General features: G+C 45.8%; 1 protein-coding gene across 1 annotated transcript in view; it reads right to left on the minus strand.

The window, feature by feature from the left end:
- Positions 1-16,447, minus strand: part of CDC123 (cell division cycle 123) — a 69,740-nt gene that overhangs the window by 19,572 nt on the left and 33,721 nt on the right. The window contains exon 9 of the mRNA XM_067535013.1: positions 11,183-11,305. Within this exon, the coding sequence (XP_067391114.1) occupies positions 11,183-11,305 (123 nt within the window). The remainder of the gene's footprint in view (positions 1-11,182; positions 11,306-16,447) is intronic.

The following is a 16,447-nucleotide window of genomic DNA, read 5'->3' on the forward strand; positions in this document are numbered from 1 at the left end:
TGAAGGTATGCACAGATGACCAGGAGGCAGCTTTGCAGATGTCCCGCAGGGGCACTCTCTCCAGGAAGGCTGTAGACAAGGCTTGAGCTCTGGTTGAGTGCACTGTGATGGCTCCCAGAAGCAGTACCCTCGCCTGCTCATAGCAGAACTTGATACATGATGTAATCCACGAGGAGATGCGCTGGGTGGAGACAGGTGATCCTTTCATCCGGTCAGCCACTGCGACAAAGAGCTGCATCGATTTCCGGAACGGCTTTGTACGCTCGATGCAGAAGGCCAGGGCTCGTCTCATGTCCAGTGAATGCCATCTCCTCTCCTCCTCTGAACCATGCGATTTGGGAAAAAACATGGGGAGAAAAATATCGTGGTTACAATGAAATTGGGAAACCACCTTGGGCAGGAAGGCTGGGTGCGGCCTCAACTGCACCTTATCCTTATAGAATACTGTATAAGGGGACTCCGAGGTCAACGCCCTAATCTCGGAGACCCTCCTAGCTGAGGTAATGGCCACCAGGAAGGCTACCTTCCATGAAAGCATGAGCAGAGGGCATGAAGCCATGGGTTCGAAGGAGTGCCTGTGAGTCTCGAGAGGACCAGGTTGAGATCCCAGGGAGGCACCAGGTCACGGACCTGCGGATAAAGCCTCTTCACCCCCTTGAGGAATCTGACCGACATGGGATGGGAGAACAGCGATCTCCCCTCTAGCGACTGATGGAAGGCTGAAATGGCCACCAGGTGAACCATCAACGAGGCCAACGTCAGACCCTGGAGCTTTAGCTGGAGCAGGTACTCCAGGATCGCCTGTATAGGTGAGAGGCTGGACGGAATACCCCAGGGACTCCGCCCAACAGGTAAACCACCTCCACTTAGCTCGATATACAACCTGCGTGGAAGGCTTCCTGCTGCCAAGCAGGACTTGTTGGACCTGCGTCGAGCAGGCTCTTTCTCCGTCCATCAGCCACAGAGCCTCCAGGCCGTGAGGTGCAGGGAGTCCAGGTCCAGGTGCAACAGGTGACCATGGTCCTGGGAGAGAAGGTCGTGCTGCCTCGGGAGCTCCAGAGGCGGGGCGATCGAAAGGTCCAGCAGCATGCTGAACCCGTGCTGTCTCGGCCAGGCCAGAGCGATGAGTATAACGTTCGCCCTGTCCCTCTATTTTCAGCAGGACCTTGGGCAGGAGTGGAATGGGTGGGAACGTATACATGACTGTCTCCATCCAGTTGATAAGGAACGCGTTGGAAATCGACCCAGTCTCGTGACCCCAGAGCGAGCAGAACCTCAGGCATTTCGTGTTCCAGGCCGATGCGAATAGGTCCAGTTGGGGAACACCCCACTTCTGAAAGATTGTAGTCACTACCTCCGGGTGCAACAACCAGTCATGGTGGGGTAGAAACGACCTGCTGAGGCAATCCGCCTCGTCGTTCCTCACTCCCGGGAGGTGAGATGCAGTCAAGTGGAAATCATGCCTCACGGCAAAGTTCCACAGACAGATAGCTTCCTCGCAGAGGGCCGAGGAGCGGGCTGATTCCTCCTTCTAAACCCCCTATTCCTGTTCCTATTTCTACAGGAATCAAAGGGCTTAGGTGGAGGCCTTGGCTGCTGCTGCGCCTGGGGCCGTGACTGACACCTGGAAAACTGTGGCACGTACAGGCCCAGGGAGCAAAGCATGGCCCTAGAGTCCTTCAGACTGTGCAGTGGCCCTAGAGTCCTTCAGACTGTGCAGCTTCGCATTGGTCTGGTCAGAGAATAGGGCCGACCCGTGAAAGGGGAGGTCCCGAATCGATTGCTGCACCTCCTGGGACAGGCCCGAGGATTGCAGCCACGAGCACCTTAACATACAGATGGCGGAGGCTATGGCCCTACCCGCCTAGTCAGCAGCGTCACTGGACGTCTGGAGCGCTGCCCTAGCCACCGTGGTTCCTTCCTCCACGATGGTGGTAAAGTCTGCGGCCTGGTCCTGGGATAGGGCCTCAGCGAACTGCCTGAGGGAGTCCCAAAAGTTGAAATTATATCTGCCCAGGAGGGCCTGATGGTTGGCAATCCTGAACTGCAGGCTTGCCATGGAATAAACCTTTCTCCCAAACAAATCCAGCTTTTTGTTGTCTTTGTTCTTGGGAGTGGACCCTGGCTGGCCTTGCCTGTCCCGCTGGTTGGCCGTGTCTACCACCAGGAGTCCCAGGGCGGGGTGAGTAAACAGATACTTGAACCCTTCGGCTGGGACATAATAGTTTTTCTCGGCCACCTTTGACGTACGGGCAATTGAGGAAGGGGTTTGCCACAGGGCCTTTACGATTTTGAGGACCCTTTCGTGGACTGGTAGGGTCACTCTCGCTGGGACAGCCGCCGCCAACACATTAAAGAGGCTATCAGCGGCCTCTTCCAACTCCTTCACCTCCAGCCCCAAGTTGGAGGCCACCCCCTCTTGAGCAGCTCCTGGTGTGCCCTGAAATCCTCCAGTGGCGCCATGTGGTCCTGGGAGACTGCCTCGTCCGGTGAGGAGGAAGAGGACTGCTGAGGCGCGTCCTGCAGGTGCTCCCCCTCCTGACGAAGGGTTGCACCCATTGAGGGTTCCTCCATTTGGTCCGACTCGTCATCCGAGGAGTGGTGTCTATGGGCCTTCTCCTGTGCCGGAGGCATGGACTGTACCCCCGATGACAGGATAGATTGGGGCCCCGGTCCCATCTGGATACCCCATGGGGCCCAATAAGGCCTTTGTTGCGGCCATTGACCCTGGGGCCAACCCAGGGCTGACTGCGCCACAGGCTGTGATGCTTTGTGGGTGTGTTGGCTCTCCAGACGACAGTCCCCCCTGGGAGACCCCGAGACACTGGGCCGGCGGTGCACGTCCACGGTCCCGGGTGCCCTTCCATGCCAGGGACCATCCTCTCGACGCCTCCGACCTGGAGGACGATGAGGACTGCCTCTGTCACCATGAGCGGTGCCAATGACTAGAGGTGCGCTCTGAAGAGCTAGAGGTACTGGAGTGTCATCTCGGTACCGATGACTTCCGATGCCGCTTGCCTTTCAATGACCGAGACTGGCACCACTCTGAACTCTGTGGTGCTGAGCCAGACTACGGCAACCGGGTTCCGCGTCGTGGACTGTGCGGTGCCAGGTCCTCCAATGGCGACCGGGTTCTGCGTCGCCTCGGTGCGGGCGAACTCCTTGGTGCCGGGGATCTGGAGCAGGAGTTGTCCGAGCGCCTCCTGGCAGACCTCGACTAGTGCTGCCTCCCAGCCTGCGCTGCCTCCGGTTCGGGTAATTGACGTCAGCGCCACGAGGGAGACTCCTTGTCCTGAGTCGAAGCAGGCCGGCTCGACGACGCCAACCTGGAGCGACTGCTGGGGGAGCGTCTTCGCTTTACCCCTGGTGGCCGTCCGGTGGGAGATCTTCCTCCCCATACCGGGGATCTCCACTGCCCTTCAGGGGAACACAACGCAGATTTCCCCCGCGACACCAGCCCCTTCTCCCTCGGCGGAAGGGGGGGGGCGAGCGGCGGAGGTGGTATAGGCAAGGCCAACAAGGCTCTTGTAGCCTGAAAAGCCTCCGGTGTCGGCAGGGGCACTCTCCCACTCCCAGGAATCGGGGAGAAAGAGTCTCGATGGGTCGAGTTCGGTGCATCTCTGTACTCGACCCTGCCCGTACCGATGGTGCAGGGGAGTGTCCACGCTCGCCTTCTTCCTCCTCGGTGCCGGCAATGTTGCACAGTGCTGAGTTGAGGCCGGTGCCAGCGATGTTGCTCGGTGCCGAGTCAAGGCCGGTGCTGGCAGTGCACTCTGCACCGAGGTCACGCTCGGTGCAGAGGTGGAGCAGGCCAGCTCGGACGCTGGGTGGAGCGCTGCCTCCATTAGCAGGGATTTTAACTGGATTTCTTGGTCCTTCTGAGTTCTCGGTTAAAAAGCCCTGCAGATCTTGCACTTGTCTTTTCTGTGTGCCTCCCCCAAGCACTTAAGGCAGCGGTCGTGAGGGTCGCTGAGCGGGAAGGCTTTCCCCACAGGAAGCACACGGCTTGAATCCTGGTGACCAGGGCATAGCCCTGCCGCTCTAAGTCCCCACAGGGACTTGCCTTATCTCTAACAACACTTAACAACTACTTAACTAACTAAACTACTTAGAATAACAAACAAATTCGAAGAAGGGGAATGGTACTTGCTGAGAGCAAGGCTAGTTCCAGCAACCATCACGGGCAGAAAGAAATATACCGCGGCATGTGCGCGGGGCTCCAGGGGGCGCTGAAGCCGGCCCTACGGGATCTGCTAAGGGGAAAAAAGTTCCGGGAACCATGCACGGAGACATGCACTCATCTATAGTGGAATGGACATGAACAATCACTCGAAGAAGAAGAATTCTTTGCATCGGCAGAGGATGTGAGAGTTCCCCACACCCAAGCCATTCTTTTTAGGTGAGAAATCTGAGGAACTGTCCCAGACTCAGGTGTCAAAAGAAAAGGTTCTGAAACAAATTGATAAGTTAAACAATAAGAAGTCACCAGGCCAGATGGTATTCACGCAAGAGTTCTGAAGGAACTAAAATATGAAATTGCAAAACTACTAACTGTAGTATAGCAAAAACAACAAGAGGTCTGTAGCACTTTAAAGACTAACAAATTTAATTTCTGCAGGCATACGCTTTTGTGGGCTCCAGCCCACTTCCTCAGATGCAAGTGATAGAGATATACAGGAGGCAACATATATAGGAGGCAACATATACATATCCAAGGGAAGTGACAACAATGGGGGGGTGGATGAAATCAGGGTACTTGAGGCCTAATTACAACCATTGCCTAGGAGGTGATAATGGGTGCTCAGAGGCAATTACTTCTTGTAATGAGATAACCATTCTAAGTCTCGATTCAGACCCAGTTTGATTGTGTCAAGTTTGCAGATGATTTCTAGCTCAGCAGTTTCTCTTTGAAGTCTGTTTTTGAAGTTTTTTTGTAATAAAATAGCAACTTTCAAGTCAGTGACAGAATGACCTGGGAGATTGAACTGTTCTCTGACTGGTTTATGGATGTAATTATTTTTTATGGTCTGATTTGTGTCCTTTTATCCTTTTGCGTAGTGACAGTCCAGTTTGGCCAACGTACATGGCAGAGGGGCATTGCTGGCACATGATGGCGTATATAACATTACTAGATGTGCAAGTGAATGAGCCTCTTATGGTGTGAATGATATGGTTAGGACCAGTGATGCTGTCATTAGAGTCGATGTGTAAGGCAGAGCTGGCAACGGGGTTTGTTGCAGGGATAGGTTCCTAGAATGGCCTTCTTGTAAGGTGTATGGTTGCTAGTGAGTATTTGCTTCAGGTTGGGGGGTTGTCTGTAAGCAAGGATATCTCGTTGTTTTTGCTGTATACAGACTAACACGGCTACCCCTCTGGAACTCTAACTGTGGTATGTAACCTATTTCTTAAACCAGACTTTGTGCCAGATGACTGGAGGGTAACTATGAAACACTGATTTTTTTAAAAAGGGTCCAGCCTGCAATTGCCAGGATCACCTCTGGTTTCAGTATCAGTAATTTCAGTACCAGGCAAACTGGTTGGGACTATAGTAAAGAACAGAATTATCAGGCAAATAAATGAACACAATTTGTTGAGGGGAAAAGTCAACATAGCTTTTGTAAAGGGAAATCCTGCCTCACCAATCTATTAGAATTGCTGCACACTGAGGGTGTAAACAAGCATGTGGACAAAGGTGACCCAGTCGATATACAGTGTACTTGGACTTTCAGAAAACCTTTGACAAGGTCCCTCACCAAAGACTCTTAAGCAAACTAAGTAGTCATGAGACAAGAGGGAAGGTCCTCTGCTGGATCGGTTAAAAGATAGGAAACAAAGGGTAGGAATAAATGGTCCGTTTTCACAATGGGAATAGCAGGGCCCCCCAAAGATCTGTTCTGGAACCTGTGCTGTTCAACATACTCATAAATGATCTGCAGAAGGGGGTGAACTGTGAGGTGGCAAAATTTGTAAATGATGCAAAATTACTCATGACAGTCAAGTCCAATGCAGACTGCGAAGACTAACAAAGGGATCTCACTATACTGGGTGACTCGGCAACAAAATCGCAGATGAAATTCAATTTGGATAAATGCAAAGTAATGCACATTGGAAAACAATCCCAACTATACATACAAAATGATGGGGTCTAAATTAGCTGTTACCACTCAACAAAAAATCTTGGCATCATTGTGGATAGTTCTCTGAAAACATCTACAGCAGCAGTCAAAAAAGCTAACAGAATGTTAAGAATCATTAGAAAAGGGTAGATAATAAGACAGAAAATATCATAATGCCACTATATAAATCCATGGTACATCCATACCTTGAACATTGTGTGCAGTTCTGGTTTCCCCATCTCAAAAAAGATGTATTAGAATTGGAGAAGGTACAACAGAGAGAAGGGTCACAAAAATGATTAGGGGTATAGAACAGTTTCCATATGAGGAAAGATTAAAAAGACTGGGACTGTTCAGTTTGGAAAAAAGACAACTAGGGGGAGATATGACAGAGGTTTATAAAGTTATAAATGGTATCAAGAAAGTGAATAAGGAAGTGTTATTTACCCCTTCACAAAAAACAAGAACTGGGGTCAGACCAAAAATAGAAGTAAAATAAAAAAAAAAATTAGGTAAATTCATAGAGGATAGGTCCATCAATGGCTACTAGCCAAGATAAACAGGCCATGTCTACACACAGCAGTTGCACCAGTTTAACTGAAGTCATTTTTTAATCTGATTTAGTTTTGCTTAAACCAGTTCCCAATTGACTTTAGCTAAACTGAAATAAGGATGACAAACTAAAATAAGAGTGGCCACACCTACTTTTGCACTGGTTTAGCTAAATCAGTTTAAAAATCACCTCCTAAATTAAACCTATGCAACTTTCTCAGGTAGACAAATCCCCAGCCTGGCTGTTCATCTGTGCAAAGAACAACATGTAAGGGAAAAAGAAACCTAGCATCTTTGTTCAACCAAGCTTAGTGATTAACAGAAATTTGCAATGTGAGCACACTCATTTCACTGATACAAAAACACAGGAATTTCATAGCAGAGTCATCTTTGTCAATTTAAATCAGGCTTAAGGCAGTGATGACCGTAAGTCATTGCAAATTGATGGTAGTTTGGTGCTCCTAGTCAGTTGTTAGTGGATAGGCATTCACATCACAAATGGTACTAATTGCCACATTAGTTGATAATCTTTGCACAATCCAAAACCTGAACAAGCAAGAGCACTTGAGCTATTCCCTCTCCCCTAAAGGTCCCTCCGGGACAGAACTGAGGTGTCTTGGTGGGCTGAGAGAGAGAACTTGGTCTGCTAATGCCCATGGTGTAGCATGCATTCATAACTAAACTGAAGGTTTCAAACTCCAGGGCTATCAATCCAGTACCTTTCATAAGGGTAATTAAAAATGATGATTAAGGAAAAGTCTTCCACGTTCCGCTTCACTTTTTGGGATAATATTTGGAACATTTTTATATTATATTTTTAAGAAAAACTTTAAACATTCATCCTTCTGCTCTCTAACTGCTATGAATCTGCAGTGCTCCAGCTGCAACCATTCAGTATTTCCATCTGGAGATGCCACCAGTCCATGTGGAAAAAGCTAAGAGCGAGCAACTTTCATTGTGAACAACAGAAACGCTAGGGAAGATTGCCAGAAAAACTAGAACACTACCACTTTAAAAAAAATGGAACAAAATGAGAAGAACTTGATTATTTAATAAAATACTAAATCAATTTCCTACCCAACAGTGAATACTTTAACTCTCAAGGGACAAACAGGGGGGAAAAAAAGTCAATAGACACAAACAAAAAACCCACTGTTGTGTGGCGCTTCGTGGAGACAGGCTTCCACAAAGAGGAGTTCAGCATTTATTAGTGCCTGAGCCCACAGATTTGCAAGAGTTCATCAAGGAAGGTCACCCTGAAGTCTTCTTTTTTCAAAAGGGAACTCAGAAGGCAGAGCTCTGTCTATCTGGCATCAAGGAAAAGACTAAAGAAAGCCAGATTTAAGAAAGCCAGATGGCAGCAACCAGTAAAGAATCTTCTTTTCCACAGACTGCACTTTAGGAGCCTATTTCTAGGCATCCATTTTTGAAAAGATGGGTCTCATTTCCTAAGTATCAATTAATGATATATCAGCTAAAACCATGTTGGCAATAAAGTGGAGGGAAAAAGTAAGATGATAATCAGAATGTCATGGTTTTTTATGTTTGGATTTCTTACAGCTTCTTAGGTCTAGAAACACTATCACACTAGACACTGCTTTCAGGATCACTAGTCTTCTCCAAGGACAGTGATCATGAGAAACAAAATTCCAGCCTCTGAGAACATCAAGATTCTTTCATAAGATACCGGTCTCTGCAAAATTAACAACAACAATTCAGTAAGGCATAGGCTGGCATGAGAATATGTGACTTCAGAAAAATCAGAGAGAGGGAAGATCTATTTGGTCACTAAGATTGCAAAATCTGTGGGGCAGGGACCATCTCTTCATTCTGTGTTTGTACAGCATCTAGCAGAATGAAGTCCTGGTCCATGACTACAGCTCCAAGGCACTATGGTAATACAAATAATAATCTGATCCAGCAAACCATTTAAATAGATACAGGGTTAAGCATTTGACACTATTACTGGCCTAGTGGATGAGGAGAAGCATTAGACATGATAGAGCTTGATTTTAGTAAGGCTTTTGATAAGTCCCACGTGACATTCTCATAAGCAACCTAGGTAAATGGCATCTAAATGAAACTGCTATAAAGTGGTGCAAAACTGCTTGAAAGGCCACACACAGAGTACTGGGAGGGCGTATCTTGTGGGGTCCTGCAGGGATCTGTCATGGGTCCAGTTCTAGTCAATATTTTCATTCATGACTTAGATAATGGAGTGGAGAGCATGCTTATAAAACGTGCGGATGATGCCAAGCTGGGAGAGGTTGCAACATTTTGGAGGACAGGATTAGAATTCAGATTGACCTTGACAAATCGGAGAAGTGGCCTCAAATCAACAAGATGAATTTCAATAAAGACAAATGCAAAGTAGTAGTCTAGGAAGAAAATAAATCAAATGCCCAACTACAAAATGGGGAATAACTGTCTAGCAGTAGAAATGCTGAACCAGAACTGAGGGTTATAGCAAATAACAAATTAAATGAGAGTCAACAATGTGATGCAGTTGCGATAAAGGCTAATATTCTGGGGTGTATTAATAGGAATGTTGTATGTAAGACATGGGAGATAGCTGTCCTGCTCTACTCAGCACGAGGGAGGCTTCATTTGGGGTCTATGTCCAGCTCTGAGCACCACACTTCAGGAAAGATGTGGATAAATGGGAGAGAGTCCAGAGGAGAACAACAAAAATGATAAAAGGTTTAGAAATCTGATTTATGAGGGAAGATTTAAAAAACTGGGCATATTCAGTTTTGAGAAAAAAGAGGGGGCTATAACTTTAAGCGTATGAGAAACATCATTAAAGTCAGTGGGGCTACCTCCTAAACATCTGAGCAGCCCACTGATTTCAATAGGACGACTCACATGCTTAAAGTTATGTGCATGCTTCAGTGGTTTGCTGGATTGGGGCCGCAATCCATCTCCTGCCAGTGTAACATAGGTTCTTACAGTATCTCCATCAGGTTTTTGACTCGTTTTGAGCCACCACTCTGGAACGCTATCCCACAGACTAAAAATAACTGTATCAAGAGATTGTTCCCACTGTGAAATGCTTTGCATTTTAGTTTTTAAAACCACAATGCTGCGCAAGTTACAATTACTACTGCAATAGAAATCTGTTAAATTACACTCCAGCTTTGAACATGTCTGAGTAGTTAAAATGCTGAATGTCAATATTTAAAAATAAAAAAGATTTATATAGCTTCTTGGAAACAGACTTCCAATTCTGTTTTTTCAAAAGCTATCATAGATGTTCTTGTGGAAAACATTTGGTAGCCACTTCTCGGAAATAATTTATCCTTATATTTTCGTGTTATTAAATGTTCTTTCATATATATTTTCTGTTCCCCATGTTCAGTTCTGAATGTTTTGTTGTTGTTGGTTTTTTTCTTTTTTTAAACTATTTCATTGATGTTTAAATTAACTAAAAAGCACCATCACCTTTTCTGAAGGTACCATTTAATCAATATTTTTACTGAAAGGACCCAGTTTATTCCTTTAGTCCTTATGGTTAGTGACTATGCATCATTTAAGATACTGCACTGCTCTAGGCACTTATGCCACAGAACTAGCTTTTTTTGTTTTTGTTTTTTTGCGGTATTTATTTAGGAAATATTAACAGGTTTACAAATCTTTGTCATGTAAATATCAGAAATAAAACAATCATTACTACAGTGAACTTCTGTTTAAAAAGACATTAATATAGGAATATAGTAATCAGATCTCTCTATTTAACAGGGTACTACCATATTACAGAGTAAGCACCGTTACATCTATGATGTGTCATTTACAGTGATTACATTACATTCAGTGAAATCTGATAAGACATATTTAACAGACCAGGCATATTTATCAGATATTGATATTCAAAAAAATTGGAGGTGTGCTGCTATTTTATTTATTTATTTTACTGGTGAATGTACTTTGACTATTGAATACAAGGTATCCAAATATCTAAATACCTATTTGTCCTCTATCGATTTTGTTGGATACATAATTAGCGTGCAATTTTTCCATACTACCCGCTTTCCTTTTTTTTTTTTAAACCATTCCTCTGCAGTTAGAAGGACTGGCATTTTCAATGAATACAAAGCTCTCCCAAATCAAAGAACCAAACTTTATGCAAGCAGCAACTAGCATTATTAGCATGCAGTCAGAGAACAGACATTACATAGCTGTAGCGTTAAGATACTGGCAATGTTAAATGACTATTTTTCACTGGTGTTTCTGAGTATACTGTAGGAAACCATCATCGGCTAGCAAGCAGCTACACAGAATAATTGAATAGGTTTCATTTCTACTTTCCTGGCCCTGCAAGCCTTTTTGAGCCCAGAACTTAGTGAAGTCAGTGGGAGTTCCATGAAGAAATGTTTGAAGGATCAGGACCCTAGATTCCATTTTAAAGTTCATTTTTAATCATGGAGCTAACAAACAATTTGGAACCTCCATAAAACATTTCCCCCTTCCCACAAACCTGCTTTCTAATCCAACCCTTAATTTAAAGAGATACTTACAGTCTTCATCCAAGAATTTGTATTGTATGTGTTTCTTGAAGAACTTATGTATACATCTACAGATCTCTTCATTTTGTTTAGAGATATGCTCATAATATTGAGTGTAGTCTCTCTGGGATATACCTGTTATGAATTTTAATGAATTAATTAATTACATATGTACATTTTATGATTTTTCTTAAAGTTTTACTGAGATGCCATAAAGTTAGTGGGACAGGATTCAATTATAGAAAGATGCACTTTTAAGATCTATATTGCAGAATATCAATTTGAAATGCAACAAAGTAACACTCCCAACTGCTTGCTCTTTGGCTTCACATTCCAGTGTTTGAAGATATTTTCCCCTACAGATACACACGTGGTGGCTTGCCACTTTCACTATGATATATGGAGACACTCAATTTCCCTCTTTTTTAGTAACTTCCTTTCCCACAAAGAACTTAAAGCCAAGTTCCTACTGCATTACTAGCTTGACCTTCAGCCACCCCTCCGACAGACAAGCTACCTCAAGCTTAAAGGCCCACCTAACTGGAGCTAGAGATTTTTGTGTATGAATATGAGATGAGTTGGGGCAACAACTGAGTTATATCTCTAGCTAACAATGACATGAAAAACAAGATCTATGTCAAAGCCCCTCAGATCAATCCAAATGAGCTGAGCAAAACACCTTTCAAACTCAATCCCATCATCCTGAATCAGAGGAGAGGAGTCATTGACGGCTACTGCATCCTGCTGCAGAACACTTATTTTGCTGTGTTGCAGAAGCCAATGTGGCTCTTTATTCCTCTCTGTACAGCCTGTGTCATTGAAGCTGAGCTGCACACAGCTCTAGAAGCAGTACTAACTGCTGCTGCATAAGACAAAATGGGGGCGCACTTAGCTCTCTTTCAAGGGTACATAATCTCCTGTACAAGAGCTTTTACAAGAATCATCATGGAAAAAATCCCAAAGAGAAGTAGCCTCTTTGAAAATCAAGTGCCATTCCACTGGATTTCTACCTAAGTCCTTAAGGGAGGGGTTCCCAACCTTTTACTCATCGTGACCCCATTTAAACACTGAACATTTTTGGCAATCCCAGCAGACAAGTCATGGCATTGCAATACTTATAGTACTTATATTTTTCATTTAAAACATTGAAAATCATTTAAACATTTTTTAAAATAAAAAATACAACATTGAATACAAAGACTAAAATAGCTATTAAATCCATGTATCTGACATTTATTACTTTAACTTTAACTGTGGATTATATTTACTGTGCGGTCATACTGTTAAATAATCCTAGATTTCACGGTTGCTAAACTGAGACTTAAAAGTGTGGGAAGGGGGCACACTGCAGAGATTCTGGGGCACTGTTGCTATGTACAGGTATCCAGCAACAGACTGCTGTAATGTAGACTGTTCCCCGGTGCTGTCTCAGTTTTGCCATGGGTGGCTCTGGCTCCCAGATCAGCCCAGACACGGGAGGATACAAAATGACAAAGCCATCTTATCCTTTTTCCCTTGGGCCGCAAGTTTTGTTGTGCTGCACCTCTTTAGTGCCTTGCAGTAATTGTCCTCATTCATCTCACTAGGAGGCCCCATCCACAACATTGTGACCACACCCCCTCCCTGCTCTCCTGCCCCAGGCAGCCCCACCACACCCAGCACTGTGACACCCCCATCTCTCCTGCCCCCCTGCACTGTGCCTCCCTCCTGCCGCAGTCCTAAGTAGTGCCTCCCCCCATTCCAGGGCTGCTGCCTTGAGCCGGGCACTGCTGGGTATCGCAACGCGCCCAGGACTCTCCGGAGTCCGCGCGGGTGGGGAGGACACAAGTGAAAGGGGAGGAGTGAGGCCGCCTGCCTGTGACCTGGCTGGGCCGGCGCTGCTGCTGCCTTGAGTGGGCCAGAGCACCGCCCCGCACTGCCCAGGCCTCCCAGCTGGGAACTGTCGAGCATCTTTGCGACCCCATTTTTTATCGTTACGGCCCCAAATGGGGTCACAGTCCCAAGATTGGGAACTGCTGCCTTAAGGTAATAAGGCTGGATGTTCAATCTATGTCCATCACTGGCAATTTTATGGTGCCATCGAAGCGTGTGGCGACCACAGGATTGCCAGTCATGTCTCCGCATTCCTTGGTTCACATGCTTTGTAACACACTGGTCTTCCATTCCAATTATACGTCCATACCCAAGAAAGCTACCGAAACTGAACCAGCACGGATGGAGGTAGTTGCTGGGCTTAGCTACAAATATCCTCATTTCTGATCTTGTCCTACCACTTCATATTGATCAGCTGAAGACAAGAATAAAAGATGTCAATCTGCCACTCCTAATCCTTCCTCAGTGCTCACATTTCACTGCCATACAACGGAGTTAGCACAACTGTGGTTCTCTCGAGCTAAGCTTTGTAGCAAGCTTGACATCATGATGTTCCCACCGAGGCCGCTGAAGGGCCTGAAACATGGTAGCAGCTGCTGCTATATGAGTGTCCATATTATTTGAGTCTATGACACTGCCCAAGTATTTTAAAATGTCCATCTGCTTGATGTGCCATCTGGACAGGTTACTACCGAATGGGAAGGGGTGAGGGGATAGGGCAGGGTGAAGAGAAGGGGGATGACAGAGTGCTGCCACAAGGGGGAGTGCTGGGCACCTGTGCCAGAAGCATCCGGAGCAATGGAAGGGAGGGCACGTGCCCCCCACTAGCCACAGCTACGTGTTACCTCGGGGAGGGGGGGAGAGGATAAGCAGGCCCCAAGCTGTAGCACGCCCACAGCTGCCTGCAGCAGACAGCACCTGCCTGCCCATCCCCTGCTGGCCATTTCCAGACCCAGAGCTCACAGCCAGAGCAGGAAGCTGCCCTGTAAGTCCCATCTCTTGGGGGAGAGCTGTGCAGGGTGGAAATCTGTCCGGTGAGCTGCTTCCCAGCTAGGGTCCCCCATGGCTCGGTGGGTGGGATTACTGCTGCCCCTGACTGTCTGGGAGCAGGCGTCAAGAGACATGTGCCCAACAGGGCAGCCACAGCAGGCAGGGTGGGGTGGAGTCCTCTCCCTCTCTCGTACAATCTCTGCGACAGGGCTCCAATGCCCTCCACAGCAGTGACCCTCTCTGGCCTGGACAGTGCCCCACCAATTCACCCTCCCCCACCAAGTATTACGTATCATGGGCACTGGTAATGTCCGTCTCCCATGACTCCCACGCCCCCGCCCCGCCCCTCGCCCCCCCCACCCCTCCCATCTGTTTCACACTTTCACCTACACATACACACACTCATTCGCATACACATGCACACCCACTCAGCCAAACCTGTACAGACCAAGGTGTGAACAGAAAAAACCCTGTATTTCAATAAATAGTTGGGGCTACTTTTCAGCTAGTTTTTAAGTGACTTACAATGATAAGTGATGTGCAGTGGTATATATTGTGTGAATCCAACCCACATAACACACAGGGAGCCCCACAGGTAACGAGATTGGGAAACACTATCCTAGGAGCTTACAAACTGATTGTTTATTTGTTCCATTATCTTTCCAGGTACCAAAGTTAAGCTGACTGGTCTATAATTCCCTGGGTTGTTCTTATTCCTCTTTTTATAGATAGGTACTATATTTGTCCTTTTCCACTCCTCTGGGATCTCTCCCATCCTCCATGAGTTCTCATAGATAACTGCTAATGGCTCAGAGATCTTTTCAGCCAGTTCCTTAAGTACTCTAGGATGCATTTCGTCAAGCCGCGCCAACTTGAAGACATCTACTTTGTTTGAACATGCTTACTTGTTCCTTCCCTATTTTAGCCTTACATCCTACCCTATTTGCACGGATGTTCACTATGTTGGTCATCCGATCACTGCTAACCATTTTGGTGAAAACAAACAAAAACATTTAACACTTCAACCATTGTTATGTTTTTTGTTATTGTCCATCCCTCCTCATTGAGTAATTGATGTACCTTATCCTTGGTCTTCCTTGTTCTCATGTATTTGTAAAATATTTTCTTGTTACCCTTTGTGTCCGTAGCTAGTTTCATCTAGTTTTTTCCCTTGGTCTTTCTAATTTTGTCCCTACATGCTTGTGGGGTTTTTCGGTTTTTTTTTTTAAATATTCATCCTTCATAATTTGACCTAGTTTCCACTTTTTGTATGATTCTTCTTTGAGTTTCACAGTGCTGAAGATCTTCTGGTTAAGCCAGAGTGGTCTCTTACCATACTTCCCATCTCTCCTATGCACTGGGATAATTTGCTCGTGCCTTAGTAATATCTCTTTAACAATTGCCAATTCTCCTGAACTCTTTTTTCCCTTAGACTTGCTTCCCATGGGATCTTACCTACCAATTCTCTGAGTTTGCTAAAGTCTACCTTCTTGAAGTCCATTGTCTTTATTCTGCTGTGTTCCCTTCTACCATCCCTTAGAACCACAAACTCGATCATTTCATGTTCACTTTCACCTAAGCTGCCTTCCACCTTCAAATTCTCAACCAAGTTCCTCCCTATTTGTCAGAATCAAATCTAGAATAGCCTCTCCCCTAATGGTTTTCTCCACCTTATGTAATCAAAAGCTGTCTCCTATGCATTCCAAGAACTTTTTGGATAATCTGTGCCTTGCTGTATTAGTTTCCCAGCAGAAGTCTGGGTAGTAGAGTCCCCCATCACCACCGAATTCTGCGCTTGGATGATTTTGTTCGTTCTTTTAAAAGGAGGGAAAAAAAAGCCTCATCCACCTTCCTGGTGTGCTGGCCTATAGTAGACCCCTAGCACAGCACCATCCTTGGTTTTTTTGCCCCTTTTATCTTTACACAGAGATTTTCAACTGGTCTGCCTCTCACTTCTAGTTCAACCTCAGTTCAAGTGTATACATCTTTGATATACAAGGCAACACCTCCTCCCTTTTTTCCCTGCCTTTCCTTTCTGAACAAGTTATAGTCTTCTATACCGATGCTCCAGTCTTGTGAATTACCTCACCAAGTCTCTATGATGACAATTATGTCATAATTGCAATTATTCACTAGTATTTCTAGTTCTTCCTGTTTATTCTCAATATATCTTGCACTGGTATACAGACATCTAAAATGTTCATTAGTTTTCCCCTCTATATTTCCTCTTGTCTCTCCTTGTTCCCACCCAGAATCTGACCCCTCACGCAGGTCTCCAAGCGGGTTAGGTTAAATTCTGGGTACATGTATTCTGGTCCTGTAAATACATACACTGATAAAGCAGTTTTGTGTCACCAGCAGCACCCTGCAAAATAGCCTTTAATTACTGGCTCATGGCCAGATTAGAGCCCTGAA

The sequence above is a fragment of the Emydura macquarii genome, unplaced genomic scaffold (genome assembly GCF_026122565.2).
Source record: "Emydura macquarii macquarii isolate MOO-44397 ecotype Brisbane River unplaced genomic scaffold, CSIRO-AGI_Emac_v2 contig_3470, whole genome shotgun sequence".
NCBI lineage: Eukaryota > Metazoa > Chordata > Testudines > Chelidae > Emydura > Emydura macquarii.